This window comes from Dasypus novemcinctus, chromosome 23, assembly GCF_030445035.2.
Source record: "Dasypus novemcinctus isolate mDasNov1 chromosome 23, mDasNov1.1.hap2, whole genome shotgun sequence".
In the NCBI taxonomy this organism is placed as follows: Eukaryota; Metazoa; Chordata; class Mammalia; order Cingulata; family Dasypodidae; genus Dasypus; species Dasypus novemcinctus.
In genome coordinates this window covers 69,787,743-69,803,577 of record NC_080695.1, presented here as the reverse complement: position 1 = coordinate 69,803,577, position 15,835 = coordinate 69,787,743, and the positions used below count along the sequence as shown (strand labels likewise).

Here is a 15,835-nt window from a genome sequence, read left to right as displayed (position 1 = left end):
TTCCTGGGGCTCCAGCTTAAGCCTTCAGCATCAAACTCCACCAAAAACCCTCAACTCTGTCCTTTGCCATGTCTTTTATCTGAGTCCCCACCCACCAAGGGGCAGGGCCTCAACACCCTACTGATGTGGCCCAATCAAAGCCCTAATCTATCACACCCACGTACAGATTGGGTTATAAACATAATTCAATATCTATTTTGGGAATTCATAACTTTATTAAACTGCTACAATTATATATACACACACATATCTTAATCTTAAAGATCTTTCTCTGGAGAGCCCTGACTACCCCCAAAGCTTAATGGCCTAAGTGGCCACCACTGAACTTGCTCATGATTGTGTAGTTTGGACAGGTCAGCAGGGACAGCTTGTCTGCGCCACGTGTTGTCCACTAGGGTGGGCTGGCGGGTTGGAGGGGCTGCCTCTGAGGTGGGGGCCGTGCCTGGCCATGGTTCCAGGCGGTGCGGGTTCCCTCCACATGGCCTCCCCTGAGCCTTGACTGGTTTCCCACAGCAGCCATCCCAGGAGAGTCAGGCTCCTTTCATGGTGACCGACAACCCCAGACCTTAAGGACCACTGGTAAGAGCAAGACCTGAGCCAGCCCCAATTCAAGGGGCTGTGTGGTCCATCGGAGGCCACCAAAGTGGTGCTGGACCCCTGCTGGGTGCCCCAAGATCTGGGCCCTGAGACCGTCTGCTCCTAGTGTCTGATCTTCATCCCGTAGTGCATGGTTGGGCCCCCACAGTCTCCCAGGCCCCTCAGAGCAGAACCCCCCTGAGGTCGCCTGTATGGCCCGGCCCCTGGCAGCAACCTCACCCCCAGTCCACAGCTGGTGGCTGGGCCAGGGGTCCCCTGTATGCTCCTCTGGCGGCCTCCCTAATATGTCCAGAACATGGTCCCTCGGGTCCGCCAGCCTCCACCTCCTAGGTGTGAGGGTCGGGGGGTGGGGGGCACAAGGCAGCTGCTCCCCTCCCACACCTGCCCCAGGCATGGCTGTTCTTTGGTGAGTGTGCCAACTCTTGCTCTCCTGGGGGCTGCTCTCTGGCTGCTACACCCTCAGGCCCACGTGCTGGTAACAGCCTGAAACCACCAAGGACGGAAGTCTCCGGGATCTGCTCTCCCCAGGGCCTGGGAACGGCCCCAGGTGGAACAGGGACGGGGAAGGGAGGGGTCTGCCTCTGGAACCCACCTGTGACCTGCAGGATGCCAGGTTAGGGGCAGCGCTCAGCCCTGGCCTGACCCGGACTGCCGGGGAGGGAAGTGGGCCAGGGGCCAGGTCTCTGTGGCCAGCCTGGACCCCCTTCAGGGTGCGGCCCAGGACAGAGCAGCAGCTGTGGCCCCAGGGGCATTTGGCAGTGTTTAGAGATGTTTGTGGTTGTCCCAATGGGGGGAGGCGGCCGGCGACGCTGCTGCACGTCCTGCAGTGCAGGGGATGGCCCCCATGACGAAGTGTGACCTGGTCAAGGGGCAGCCAGGCCTGGGTGCCTGGGGTCTCACCCAGCTGGGGAGGAGGAGGGCTGTGCGGGTCCTGCCTGGGGGCACACAGGGTCCCCACAGAGGGTCACTTTCAGCCAAGCCCTCACAGGGGGGAGGGGCGGAGTGCGGTCCAGGCCGACCCTTCTGCCTCGGATGGGAAAGTGCTGCCCTCCCAAGCGTCCTCCCCAAAGCGACCTGCCGCCCTTTGGCCTCTGCACACACCCCCGGCCCAGTCCACGCTGCCCTGCTGCCCTGCTGCCCTGCTGCCCTGCTGCCCTGTGCAGGGCTTAGAGCCAAGCTGGGAGCTCCTCCTCCAGGAAGCCTTCGGGAGTCTCACCCTCCCGGGTGCTTCCCCAGCCCTGGCCCGTGTCCTGGGTGGTCACTCCCCACATGGTCCCCACCCCCAGCTCAGGGCAGGAGTGCTGCTGAGCCCTCCCTGGGGTACGCACAGAACCTTGTTCTCAGCAGGGGCCGAGTTCCACCTCAGGTGGCCTGACAGGACAGAGGGACAGAAGCGCAGGCTTAGGTTTTTATTGGCGCTTAGACCTGCGGGCTCCAGGCCTCTCGGGAGCCCGATTCTCTGCTCGGCCGGGCTGCCTGGGCACCAGAGGCTGAGCGGGCTGCGAGGGCACTCCAGGCCTGGGTTTCTCCTGCCCCTCCCGCGGGGCCTGCCTCCCGCCCCCGCGTCTCCCAGGCCGGGCCCGCCGTGGCGCTGGGCGGCCTCCCGGGTGGCGGTGGGAGGCCAGTGCTGGGGCCGGGGCCACCCCCGCGTCCCCGTCCTGGGTGTCCACCCCCTCCTGTCCCGGAGCTGGGAGCACCAGCCTGGCCCTTAGGTCCCTATGGCTTCTCCAGCGCCCCATCACGGGTTCTCTTGCACAAGGGACACGTGGACTCTTCCAAGGACCCCCAGGACCTCTTGGGTCTGAGCCCCAAGCCCTCAGGGGCACTGGGTGGGGAGGGGGCCCTCTTGGGTGGGTCCATGCTAGAACTGGAATCTGAAGAAAGGAGAGTGGGGGAAGTCACTGGGCGGGTCCCCCCCCTGCCGAGGTCCCCAGAGCCAGACAGCCAGCCAGGCAGAAGGGGGAGGGGGTCTTCCCAGAAGCAAACCCGCAGGCCGGGGAGAAGGAGCAGATGCTGCGAGCTGGATGGACAGGGTCCACCCTGAATCTGTCCTTTCACGGGTGGTGCCCGGCAAGGGGACACAGCTGGGACCGGGAGCCCAGGGCTCCTAGAATCCACTTGGTTTTTATGTCCTGGGGACATCCGTGGACGCAGCAGGGGTCACAGGGCCGGCCACAGAGTCCTCGGCTCTTGGCCCGAGGGGATGTGACGTCACTGTGGGCTGCCCGTCCCCAAGAGGTTGGGGGGGAGAAGGGGTCCATCCTGCATCCCCGCCCCAGCCCTCCCCCATCCGCCTCCCTGTCCCCAGTCCTGCCACGACGGCACTCACCTGTGCTTCCCAGGCTGTCCCTGGGCAGCCGGGCTTCCAGAAGGGCTGGGCGGCGGCCGTGCGCTGGGCCCAGGGTCCCCTGGGGCGGAACCAGCGCCCAGGCCGTGCGCTCGGGCCGCGGCAGGCAGCCCCCGGCCATGAGCCGGCCCAGCCAGTGGCTCTCCGGCTGACCTGCGGGCGGCACGTGGGCCGGCAGGTAGAGCGCCAGCCCCCGGAGGTGACGCAGCCGGAAGTTCTTGGGCTTGCTCCCCGGGGTGCTGGGGCACTGCTGCTGCTGGGCCCCCAGCCCCCCCTCGTAGACGTTGGGGGGCGTGTCGGGGTGGCTGGCGCGACCGCGCGCCCAGCTCACTGCATCTGTGGAAGGAGAGCGGGAGGGTGGCGGGAGCAGGCGCGGCCACCAAGGCCTGCTGGCACTGTGGCCTCCACTCCGGCCTGAGCCTCCGCTGACCTGTCTGGGTGTCTGCCGCCTGCCCGCACACCCCCCTTGACCTGGGCACTCAGATCCCGTTCAGGACTCCAAGTCCTTTCTGCCTCTGCACAGGGGGGACATCCTGGCCCCAGGATAGAAAGTGCACAGGGGGCCCAGAAGGCCCTGACCAGCCCCAGCCAGGTGGCTGCACCCCTCTCCCAAGCACGCATGTCCCTCGGGCCCCCGGGGGCTTTGGCACCATGTGGGTACAGGAGGAATCTCTCCTCCTGCCACCCTGCCCCGCGGCCCAGCACCTTCTCTTATGCGCAGCTCAGAGAAGGCACAGACCAAGGCTTCCATGGAGGGCCAGAGTGGTGCGCGAGGAGGGGCCAGGACTTCTGGGCAGCAGGCCCTGCTCTCCCGGCCTCGGGGCTGGGTCTGCAGCTCTCCCGTGGCAACCAACACTTATGACGTCACAGGGGAGACTCCCAGCCTTCCCGGACCCCCAAGTGCAGGACAGGACGGTGCCCCCGGCATGGGCAGGGTGAGAGGAGGGCAACAGCGGGAGCCGGACCCCCAGGGGGAAATCCAGGGGCCTTTTGGCTCAGGACAGACCACCCAAGACTCAGCCCTGGCATGCCGACAGCCACTCCCTGGGGTGACTTCTTGGGACTTGAGTTTCCTTTTCTGTACGTGGGAAATGAGGGAGTAGCGGTGCAGCCCTGGTGAGACCGAGTCAGGGCTTTGAGCATACTCAGAAGGCGGTTCTGGGTGCCAGGGCAGGTCACCTACCTTCTCTAACTGCCCATTTCCCTGGAAGGAAAACACAGGGTAACGAGTGGATCGAATGATGGAGTGCACAGGAAGAACTTAGCTTGGAGCCCAGGGTGTAGTGAGCGCCCCATAATTATTAACCGTTGTTTGCTATGATGCTGCTGCTGATTCTGACTCCCCTAAGGAGCAGCTCAGGCCTGGTCACTCTGGTGGGGGTTGGAAGGGGGCCCTGGGGGAGGGCAGGTGGCCTGGAATCCATGGGCGTGCCCACGTCCAGCTCGGGCTGAGAGTGGCACCATCGGAAGGGTGATTGAGCATTGAAAGGCATGCCAGGAAAACACTCTAGGTCAAGGAACATTCTGAAGACAAGCCTTGCTGAAAGCAAAACCCAGCTGCCAAAACTACGGAGAAAACCAAGAAGGGCGTCTTCAGACACTGCTAGTGCTTGCGTAAGACGGGGCAGCTGCTGTGGGAAAGTCTGGCAGAGGCTTCTTAAAAAGGTAGTGAGTTACTCAAATGTGACCCAGCAATTCCACTCCAAGGTATAAATCCAAGAGAACTGGAAAAACTTGTAAACTGATGTCTGTGGTAGTGTTATGCAAAATAGCCAAAAATTGAAAACAACCCAGATGTCCATGGTTAGATAAATAGATAAACAAAGTAAGGTATACACATAGAATGGAATATTATTTAGCCAGAAAAAGGAATCAAATCCTGATCCATGCAACAACATGGATGAACCTTGAAAACTTTATGCTGTGTGAAACAAGCCGGACACAGAAGACCACACATTGTACAATTCCATTTATATGAAATGTCCAGAATATGCAAATCCAGAGAGACAAAAAGCAGACTAGAGGTTGTCAGGGGCTGGAGGGAGGGATGGGGAGGGACACCTAATAGTTACTGGGTTTCCTTTTAGGGTGATAAAAATGTTCTGGAATTAGTAGTGATGGTTGCACATTTTGAATAAACAGCAAACCACTGATTGAGATGCTTTAGAAGTATGAATTTTATGGTATATGAATTATTTCTCAAAAAAAATAAAAAGGGAAGGACATAAATGACAAAATGGGGGAATCTATAGTTGATATCATATTTAATGGTGAAAGAATGAATACTTTCCCCGTAAGAAAGTCAGGAACAAGACAAGAATGCCTGCTCTCACCATCTCTATGTAACATTGTACTAGAGATTCTAATTTAGTTCAATCAGGCAAGGGGAAAAAGGCATATTGGAAAGGAAGAAATAAAACTGTCTTTGTTCAAGGATGACATGATTACCTATGTAGAATATCCACTGGAATCTACAAAAAAGTAAATAGAATTAATTGATTTTAGCAAGGCTACAGAATTCAAAATCAATATGTAAAAATCTATTGTCCATGCGCAGTGCTGATGCGCTCAAGGAGTGGCGTGCCACGCAGGGGTGTCCCCCGCGTAGGGGAGCCCCATGCGCAAGGAGTGCGCCCCATAAGGAGAGCCACCCAGCGCGAAAGAAAGTGCAGCCTGCCCAGGAATGGTGCCGCACACACGGAGAGCTGACAGAACAAGATGATGCAACAAAAAGAGACACAGATTCCCGTGCCGCTGACAACAGAAGCTGACAAAGAAGAACACACAGCAAATAGACACAGAGAACACACAACCGGAGTGGGGGGGAAGGGGAGAGAAATAAATAAATAAATCTTTAAAAAAAAAACTATTGTATTTGTATTTCTATATAAGAACATAATGTATTTATTTCACCATCCATAAGAAATCAAATTGAAATTTTAAAAATATATAATTTATAACAGTGTCAAAATAAATCTGACAAAAGATGTACAAGGCCTATATATGGAAAACTAAAAAAAGAAAAAGTCACTGAGAGAAAGTAAAGGAGATCTAAATAAATGGAGAGATACACTTTTTTCATTGGATAGAAGACTCAACATAGTTAAGATGTTGATTCTCCTCAAAAAGATCTATAGACAGTAGATTCCAAGCAATTCATATCAAAATTCAAGTAGGCTATTTTTCTTTTTTTTTTGGTAAAAATTGACAAGTTGATTTTTAAATTCACATGGAAATTCAAAGGACCTAGCATAGACAAAAACAAAAACAAAACTCTTTGGAAAGGAATAACAAAGCTGGAGAATAATAAACCCACCTGGTTTAAAGACTTATTATAAAGCTCAAAAATCAAGACTGTATGTTGTCTTCGCCTCAAGATAGATCAATGAAACAGAATGGAGAGTCCAGAATTACACTTCTACACAAATGGAAAACTGATTTTTTTTACAAAGGTGCAAATGAAATCTAGTGGACAAAGGTGTTTTGATCAAATGGTGCTGATGATCAAAGTTCCATATGAAAAAATAAATAACTTTGGTCCATGTCTCAAATAATATACAAAAATTAACTCAAAATGGACCAAAAAATTAAAACAAACAGAAAAACAACAAAATGGACCAAAGACCTAAATGTAAAACCTAAACCTATAAAATTTCTAGAAGAAAATGCAGGAGAAAATCTTTTTGACCTTGGGTTAGAAAAATATTACATACCAAAAGCACAATTCATAAAAGAACAAATTGATAAATTGGACTTCAGTACATAAATATCTACTCTTCAAAAGGAGAGTGAAAAAGCAAGCCACCAAATCACAGAAAATATTTACAAAGCATATATCAGACAAAGAACTAGCATCCAGAATGCATAAAGAACTCTAAAAATAAGGGGGAAAAAAAACAAACAAAAAAAGAAAACAGGCAAAAGATTTGAACAGACATTTCACCAAAGAAGACATATACACGACAGACAAGAACATGAAAAGATATTCAGCATCATTAGCCTTTAGGGAAATGCAAATTAGAACCTGAAGCCCTACCAGAATGGCTAACATTAAAGACTGAATCATAACTAAGTGTTGACAAGGATGTAGAGGAACTGGAACTCAGTGCTGGTGGCTATGTAAAATGGTGCAACCACTTTGGAAAACAGTTTGACAGTTTCTTAAAAAGAAAACGTTCACCTATTATATGATTCAGACATTTTTTCCTAGGTATTTATTCAAGAGAAAATAAAGTGTATATCCATACAAAGACTTCTACATGAACATATATCACAGCTTTATTTGTAATAGCCAAAAACTGGGCATGTCCATCAACAGGTGATGATTAAACTGCGTGATGCTGCAGGGACAGTTACCGGACATTGTATGTCCTCCCATGGCCCACTGAATGGAACAGGGAGAGTGTGAGCTATGATGTGGACCATTGACCATGAGGTGCAGCGGTGCTCTGAGATGTATTCACCAAATCCAATGAATGTCTCATGATGATGGAGGAGATTGTTGCTATGGGGGGAGGAGTGGGGTAAAGGGGGTGGGGGGGTTTATATGGGGACCTAATTTTTTTAATGTAATATTAAAATTTTTTTTAAAAAAGATCATGCAATGATGGATATAGGACATGTTAACTTACACCAAACGTGTATAAAAGTCTATAAGCTAAAATGTAAACCATAATGTAAAATATAAGGAAGCTAAAAATTTAGAAATTTGTACAGTCTAAAATAAAAACCATAATGTAAACCAAAATGAAAAAAAAAACCAAAACTGTGGTATTTCCATACAATGGATATTCTACCAGCAATAAAAAGGAATGAATTATTTTTTAAATCTTTTTAAAAAATTATCTTTTTAAAAAAAGATACATAGATCACACAAAATGTTACATTAAAATATATGAAGTTCCCATATATACCCCATTCCCCATACCCTGCACTCTTCCCACATCAACTTCTTTAATTAGTGTGGTACATTCACTGCATTTGATGAATACATTTTGAAGCACTGCTACACAGCATGGATTATAGTTTATGTTGTATCTTACACTTTCTCCCAGTCCATTCAGTGGGTTATGGCAGGATATATAATGTCCTGCATCTGTCCCTGCTATACCATTCAGGACAATTCCAAGTCCCAAAAGGCCCCCATATTACACCTCTTTTTCCCTCTCCCTGCCTTCAGCAACTCCCGTGGCCACTGTCTCCACATCAATGATATAACGTCTTCCATTGTTAGAGTCACAATACTTCTATAGTAGAATACCAGTAAGTCCACTCTAATCCATATTTTATTCCTCCATCCTGAGGACCTGGGATGGTGATGCCCACTCCACCTCTAAATTGAAAGGGGGCTTAGATCCCACATGGCTGATGGATGGGATTCTCTTGCTTGCAGCTGTAGACTCTCTTGGATCCTTGGTGTGGTGGTTGACCATCCTCACCTCCTTGTTAGCTGATCTGGGTAAGTCCAACGAACTAGAGAGTAGGTATTGCAACTCTGCTGGAGCTCAGAGCCCAGCTGGCACATGGACAGTCCAGAGATTCAAGTCTCCTGGGCATACACCAACCCCAGCACCAACCACAGGTTCAGTAAAAGTGACAGAAGAGGAATGTGTAGAGAAGTCACATCTCAATCCAACTCCATCACACTTGGAACACAAATTCCAAAGTGGGGTCCACTGGCAAGGCACTGACCTCCAGAGTTATCTGTGATGACTATAGGACCTGGGTGTCTCTGTAGCCCTTAGAGAGCATCACTCCCTGGGATAGTTTCTACTTTGGCTGTCTCTGAGTTCCTGCTGATACATGCATAAGCACAACCCCTCTGATAACCTCCTGACTCATTTTGAAGTCTCTTAGCCATATAAACTCATTTGTCTTTACCATTTCCACCTTTTACTCAAGGTCTTTTTCTAGTCGCATCACCAGCTAGTGCTTGGTTGTAATCCCTTGGTGCCAAGGAGGCTCATCCCCAGGAGTCATGTCCCGTGCTGGGGGGAAGGTAATGTGTATTTATATGCTGTGTTTGGCTTAGAGAGTAGCCACATTTGAACAACATGGAGGCTCTCAGGAGGTAACTCTTAAGCACCCTGCAGCTCTAGGCCAAGTTGAAATTTCAAGCACACAGGCTCATATGCATAGTCATCAGCATCAAGGGCCCATGACTGGCCCATCCTTCTTTGCTGGTCTTTGCCCTTGCACTTGGGGGATTGTTGCTGTTCCATTGCGGAATGCAACAGAACTCCCCAGGTTGGGAACTCAGCACTCCCTCAGTTGTAGTGTGAAACTCTACCCACTATGTTAACACCCAATGAACATCTGAACATATCTATATACTCTATATGCATGACCTGGAGAAGGAATGAATTATTGATACATGTTACAATACAGACAAATCTCTAATTATGCTGAGTGAAAGAAGCCACCAATAAAATAGTCTCTACTGTGTGAGTCTATTTAAAGGACACTCTAGAAATATTCCAATCTACAGTGACGGAAAGCAGAATAATGGCTGCCTGTGGTGGAGGTGGAGGGCAGGAAAGTACGGGAGGGATATTCTTAAGGGGGTACAAGGAAACTTTGGAGGAGATGGATACATTCGCTCTCTTGATTAGGGTGATGGTTTCAGAGATGTGCACACATGTCAAAGTTTATCAAAGTAGGGAGCAGATGTGGCTCAAGCAGTTGAGTGCCTGCTTTCCACATGGGAGGTCCCGGGTTCAGTTCCTGGTGCCTCCTTGAAAACAACAACAACAACAAGCAAACAAACAAAAAAGCCAACTTGGGAACGAATGTGGCTCAGTGACTGAGTGCTGGCTTCCCATATACAAGGTCCTGGGTTCAATTTCCAGCCTTGGAACCTCAAAAAAAAAAAAAAAGCAAAGTGTACACTTTATATATGGGTGGTTTACTGTTTGTATGTCAATCATACCTCAATAAAGCTGTTAAAAAATTAAAAACCCAAGGGAGGAGGCTTGGCTTCCCTTCTTGGTGCCCCTTTAGCACTCTGCCAACCATACTGGATCTTGAATGTGGTCTGCCCCAAACTGCCCATCCCATCTCATTTAACCCTGGCAGTAACCCTACCAAATATTATCTCTGTTTTGTTTTGTTTTTTTAAGATTTATTTAATTTATTTATTCCCACCCCCACACCCATTATGTTTGTTTTAAGAGTGAAGAATTTAAGGCACTAAGAGATTAAGTAACCTGCCCAAGGTCACACAGCTGACTGCTTCCACCAGTGCTGGGTGCTTTAGCACAGGGTGCCCCAGCTGTAGAGGGAACTGCAAGTGCAAAGACAGGAACAAGATTGGTGATTTGGAAGGAAAGCCAGGGGAAGTGGATTTGGCTCAAGGGAAGTGGTTTTGGCTCAACGGCTAGAGCAGCCGCCTACCACATGGGAGGTCCAGGGTTCAAACCCAAGGGCCTCTTGACATGTGTGATGAGCTGGCCCATGCGCAGTGCTGATGTGCGCAAGGAGTGCCATGCCACGCAGGGGTATCCCCCACGTAGGAGAGCCTCACATGCAAGGAGTGTGCCCATAAGGAGAGCCACCCAGCATGAAAAAAGTGCAGCCTGCCCAGGAGTGGGGCCGCACACGTGGAGAGCTGACACAGCAAGATAATGCAACAAAAAGAGACACAGATTCCCAGTGCCGCTGACAAGAATACAAGCGAATACAGAAGAACACCCAGTGAATGGACACAAAGAGCAGACAACTGGGGCAGGGGGAAAGGGGAGAGAAATAAATAAAAAATAAATCTTTAAAAAAAAAAAAAAAAAGGAAAGCCAGGGTGGGTGGAGGAAAGGGAGCAAGGGGGAGAGTGACCAGAGGGTTAGATGCCTCAGAGAGCCAGAGACACCTGGCTGGAGGATCTGAGTCTCATTCTAACTGCAATGGGAAGCCACTGGAGGGTTCTGAGGTTGTCTGTTTTTTTTAAGGCTTTATTTATTCAGATAACTTTACATACATGCATATTCACACCTTTTAGAGTACAGTCTATTAGGGTAGAGTTCTATGAGTTTTTTTAAGGAGGTACCAGAGATTGAACCCAGGACCTTGAACATGAGAAGCAGGCACTGAACCACTGAGCTGCATCCGCTCTCCTATGAAACCACTACCACAATCAAGATATAGGAGAGTTCCATCACTTCCCAAACTCCTTTTTGCCCCTTTGTAGTTGATGTCTTTCTGGTAACTATTAAACTTTGTTTCTATAGTTTTGCCTTTTCCAGAATGTCATATAAATGGAACCATATGGTATGTAGCCTTTTGAATCTCTCTTCTTTCATTGGCATAATTGCATCGGAGATCGATCCTTGTGGTTGTGTGTATCAGCAGTTTGTTCCTTTTTTATTGCTGAGTAGTATTCCATCACATGGGGGTGCCACGATTTGTTTATTTATTCACAAGTAGAAGGGCATTTGGATTGTTTCCCTTTTGTCACTTTTGAATAAAGCTGCTATAAACATTTGCATACATGTGTGGGTACGTTTTCATTTCTTTGTGGAAATACCTAGGAATGGGATTACTGAGTGGTATGTAAGTGTACGTTTAAATTTCTAAGAAACAGCTCATCTGTTATCCAAAGTGGCTGTACTGCTTTAAATTCTCACCAATAATGCATGAAAGTTCAAGTTGCTCCACATCCTTTCCAGCACCTGGCATTGTTAGTGTGTTGTTGTTGTTTCAGCCATTCTAAAAACAGTAAATGTAGTGGATATGACTCAAGCAGCTGAATTCCTGCCTCCCAGATGGGAGGTCCTGGGCTTGGTCTTGTGCCTCCTGATAAAACAAAAACAAGCAAAACAAACACAAAAGCCAACTCAGGGAAGCCGATATGGATCAGTGGTTGAGCAGCTACCTGGAGTTCAATCCCCAGCCTGACACCTCAAAACAACAACAAAAAAACAATATAGTGATATCTCATGGTGGTTTAACATGCATTTCCCTATGACTATTAATGTGGAACATCTTTTTGTTTGCTTATTACTTGCCATCCAGCTATCTTCTTTTATTAGGTATCTGTTCAAATTTTTTGTCTATTTTTAAATTGGATTGTTTTATTGAGTTTTGCGAGTTTTTTAAATATATTCTGGATATAAGTCTTTCATATATTTTCCAAATATTTTCTCCTCGACTGTGGCTTATATTTTCATTTTCCTAAAGTGCTTTTTAAAGAGCAGAATAAATTATAAATTATAAATTATATATTTAAAGAGCAGAATAAATTATAAATTATAATTATAAATTATAAATTTTGGTGACATCCAATTTAACATTTTTAAAAATGTACCATGCTTTTGGTATAGCTAAGAAATCGCCTAACCCAAGGTCACAGAACTTTCCCTCTAAGTATTCTTCTAGAAATTGTATAGCTCTAGGTTCTACATTTAGGTTTGCAAACCATTTTAGTTATTTTTTTTTTAATAGTGTAAAGTATGGGTCATTTATTTGCATCTGCATTTCCAATTGCTCCAAAACCATTTGTTTAAGACTCTCCTTTCCCCATTAAGTGCATTGTCACCTCTGTCGGACTGAAAGATTTAGTGTGGGTCTCCTTCGGAACCCTCTATGTTCCACTTACGCAGGAACCTGTCACTTCGTACTTCGCCAATACCACCCCCAATGGGGGCCGGGGGGTGTCAAAGCTGCTCCCCTCCAGCTCATTTCACCTCCCCGCTTCCCTGGTTCGCCCGGACCTCGCCTTTCTTTGTCGCCTGACCGCCCCCCCCCCCCTCCCCATGGTAGCCCGGCACGACGGTCTGCCGCTGAGGCCTGGCTGGCCCGGCTGACCCCGGCCAAGGGCTGGGCGCTGTCCTCCTTTCCACCCTCCAAGCTCCAGCCGGGAGAGGGACGAACACGCCGCGTGCGGGCCTCCTTAAGCGCCCAAGGAGACAGGCCTCTGTTGTCATGACAACCACCACCTGTCTCGCACTTGGGCCCGGGACTGATTCCCGGCCTGTCGTGAAGTCCAAGCTGCACGAGCGCGGGACCCCGACTGTAAGCTGGGTGTGCACCTGGTCCTGTCGCGCTCGCTCCTGGGCGACCCCGGGTGCGGGCCGCGGGGCCCTCCCTTTTACGCCGGCAGGAAAGGAAGCGTGCTGTGCACGAGAACCCGGAAAGAAAGGACCCGGGCTCAGGAGCCTATAGTAATTCTTCATGAGGCAGGTGAGGAGGACGTGAGAAGCAGTGTGTAAAGCATCTAGCAGTGTCAGGCACACAGTAGGGGCTCAGAATATACGAGCCAGTGCAGGTGCCCACGAAAGGGAAGCTGGGACTCGCAACCCCCACCCCAGGGTCCTCTCTCTCTGGCTACCTTGGGCGCTCGCCAGCGCCCCCTGCCGGCCGGCTCTTCTGCGCACGCGCGCGCGAAGCCCGGCGGTGTCTCAGGCTGGTCCTGTTTGACCCCGCCCGCGCGCCGTCCAGGGCTGCGATGGTTGTCATAGAGACCAGCGAGCACCCGGCCCGTGATCTCTGACGGGACAGAGTGGCGGCTGCGACCTGGGACTGCCGGAGACCAGAGCGCCATGTCCTTCCGCGATCTTCGCAGTAAGGCAGACCTTTTGTGCCCTGCGGATCCTCGAGCGCCTCGGGGTTCCGGCCCGGCCTGCAGAGTCCCTTTTCTGAGGCCGGGTCCAGGCCCCGCGCCGCCGGGAGCCCTTTGGGCCTGGGAAGCCGCATCCCTTCGGCCCGGTCCCCCTCGGCTGGGGGTGGTATCCCCGGCTTTGGTCCCTCCGCTGCCGGCAAATCCCTCTCGGGCCTGCGCACCTCAGAGACCGTCTCTGGCCCACCGCGGTAACTCCGACCCAGCGCACTAGCTCTGTCCAGGAGAACTTTCTGCGATGATGGAAAGTTCTGTATTTGCTACTTGCCCAAATGTGGCTAGTATGGCTGAGAAGCTAAATTTAAAAATTTTTATATAGTCAAATGTCGCTACCTCTTGGAAAGTGCACAGGCCGAATTGAGCTGGGTTAAGTTAGGGTTCAAAGACACGGGCAACAAAACCGAGGAGGGAGCTGGATAACACTAATAACTGCAGTGAACATCTTTTGAGATTTTACTGTCAGGTACCCTTCTCCGTATGTGCATCATTTCATTTGATCCTCTCCTTAGAGATGAAGAAACAGGCATGTTAAGTGGCGGGGGGTAAGAGGGCACGCTAGGATTTGAATTCAGGTCACCTGACTCCAAATCCTGCATCCTTTCCGAAGGGGCTGGTGAAGAGACCATGTCTGGGTCAAGAGAAGAGGGAAAGAAGGAAGATGGGAACACACCTGCCTCTGCTAGGAGGGTAGAGTGCTGGAGGAACAGGGATACGAGTTTTAGTTACGACTGCGAGGGTGACACTTAGAACCAGGCACTTTACGTTCAACACATTCAACATCTTATTTTAGTCCTCACTTTAAAAGATGAGGTAGGTGGTGTAATTCCTGGATGAAATAATTGGAGGCACAAAGAAGTGAAGTAACTTGGATTGGGTCACACAGCTAGAACTGGGTGGAACCAAGCACTGAAAGATAGGACCATGCATGGGTTTGGGTTTATGGCAGGCCCGTCCCCCCGAGCCTCTCATAGTGTCCCGTGCCAGAGCAAACTGTAGCCCAGAACCATTGCATGTCCTTGTCCATAGGCCTTGGCACTGAAGTGGGTCGCACAGTGTAAGAGTAAGGAAAAAATAAGTAAATAAATTAAAAAACAGAACCGTGTGACTCAAAGCCTCTTGCTTTTGTATGCCATCATTTTCTGAATCTGAAGGCTGCTTCTCCAGCTCTGTATTCAAGTTTCCCCCAAACAGTTGAGTGCCTTCAGGCCTTTCTCTTTCCTCTGCTATACACCTTCCCTTCCACTGTCTGCTGAAATGCCACCGCAAGGTGCTCGCGGAGGTCTTATGTGGGGGTCGTGTGTGAATTTCTTGGGGCCATTTTGAATATCAGGAAGAGTGAGGACAGACATCACATAGGAAGCAGCTGAATACAGATCTTGGTGCATGGTAGACTTTCAAAAAGTGTTTTTGTGTTTATCTCAAAGCCCTGCTTTCTTGAAGCAGTGTGGCTTTTCCTGACATGATAGAGCTCATTGAGCCCAGTCTACCAACAAGTATTAGTATTACTATTTCTTCCGTTTTATAATAAATCTAAATATTTCTCTATGGTTCAACCATTCTCTTTGAGATTTCTCTAAATATAAGGAAACTAATCTTGAAAATTAGTGTTAATAAGGTACTATGACCTCATTATATAAAAAAAGATAAATATCAACACTTCACCCTACCAGTTCCCCCCCCCCCATAGAAGTAACCACTGTTAACACTTTAAAATAATTTTTCTTCAAGATATTTTATAAACCAGGTATTTCTTGACTTGGAAAAAGATGTCAGAGAGAAATGAGATATCAAGGGGAGATATCAAAGAAATAAATTCGTAGTTAATCCCTAAACCTATTTTAATGTATAGCTTCTGCTTTCTCTTCTCTTTTTTTTAAGAGATATTTATTTATTTATTTATTTATTTCTCTCCCTTCCCTCCCCCCCCAGTGTCTGCTCTCTGCGTCCATTCACTGTGTTCTTCTGTGTCCACTTGTATTCTTGTCAGTGGCAGTGGCAATCTGTGTCTCTTTTTGTTGTGTCATCTTACTGCATCAGCTCTCCGTGTGTGCAGCGCCACTCCTGGGCAGGCTGCACTTTTCTAACATAGGGCGACTCTCCTTACAGGGTGCACTCCTTGAGCGTGGGGTTCCCCTATGTGGGGGACACCCCTGCGTGGCACAGCACTCCTTGTGCACATCAGCACTGCACGTCGGCCAGCTCACCACACGGGTCAGGAGGCCCTGGGTTTGAACCCTGGACTTCCTATGTGGTAGGCGGATGCTCTATCAGTTGAGCCAAATCTG

The 15,835-nt window shown here is 49.4% G+C and overlaps 2 protein-coding genes, 1 long non-coding RNA gene and 1 other non-coding gene across 7 annotated transcripts in view; 2 read left to right on the top strand and 2 right to left on the bottom strand.

The window, feature by feature from the left end:
- Positions 1-2,235: 2,235 nt before the first annotated feature.
- C23H16orf90 (chromosome 23 C16orf90 homolog) lies at positions 2,236-3,709 on the bottom strand. The gene is made up of 3 exons (XM_004474343.3): positions 3,650-3,709; positions 2,927-3,280; positions 2,236-2,471 (listed from the first exon to the last, which is right to left on the bottom strand). The coding sequence occupies exons 1-3, from the start codon at positions 3,693-3,695 to the stop codon at positions 2,314-2,316; spliced, it is 558 nt and encodes a 185-aa protein (XP_004474400.1). The 5' UTR covers positions 3,696-3,709; the 3' UTR covers positions 2,236-2,313.
- Positions 3,710-10,866: 7,157 nt separating this feature from the next.
- LOC131275633 (uncharacterized) lies at positions 10,867-13,170 on the bottom strand. The gene is made up of 2 exons (XR_009183098.1): positions 12,964-13,170; positions 10,867-11,728 (listed from the first exon to the last, which is right to left on the bottom strand). It is a non-coding gene; the product is annotated as an uncharacterized lncRNA (long non-coding RNA).
- A 161-nt stretch (positions 13,171-13,331) lies between these two features.
- The window catches only part of CLUAP1 (clusterin associated protein 1), a 47,493-nt gene continuing 44,989 nt past the window's right edge, over positions 13,332-15,835 (top strand). For 2 of the 4 annotated variants that reach the window (XM_071211418.1, XM_004474340.4), the window contains exon 1: positions 13,332-13,495. In XM_071211418.1, the coding sequence (XP_071067519.1) occupies positions 13,474-13,495 (22 nt within the window). In that variant the 5' untranslated portion in view covers positions 13,332-13,473. The remainder of the gene's footprint in view (positions 13,496-15,835) is intronic. The other 2 variants (XM_071211419.1, XM_004474342.3) reach the window with 1 other exon arrangement.
- Positions 14,474-14,605, top strand: LOC111759394 (small nucleolar RNA SNORA42/SNORA80 family). The gene has a single exon (XR_002793388.1). It is a non-coding gene; the product is annotated as a small nucleolar RNA SNORA42/SNORA80 family (small nucleolar RNA).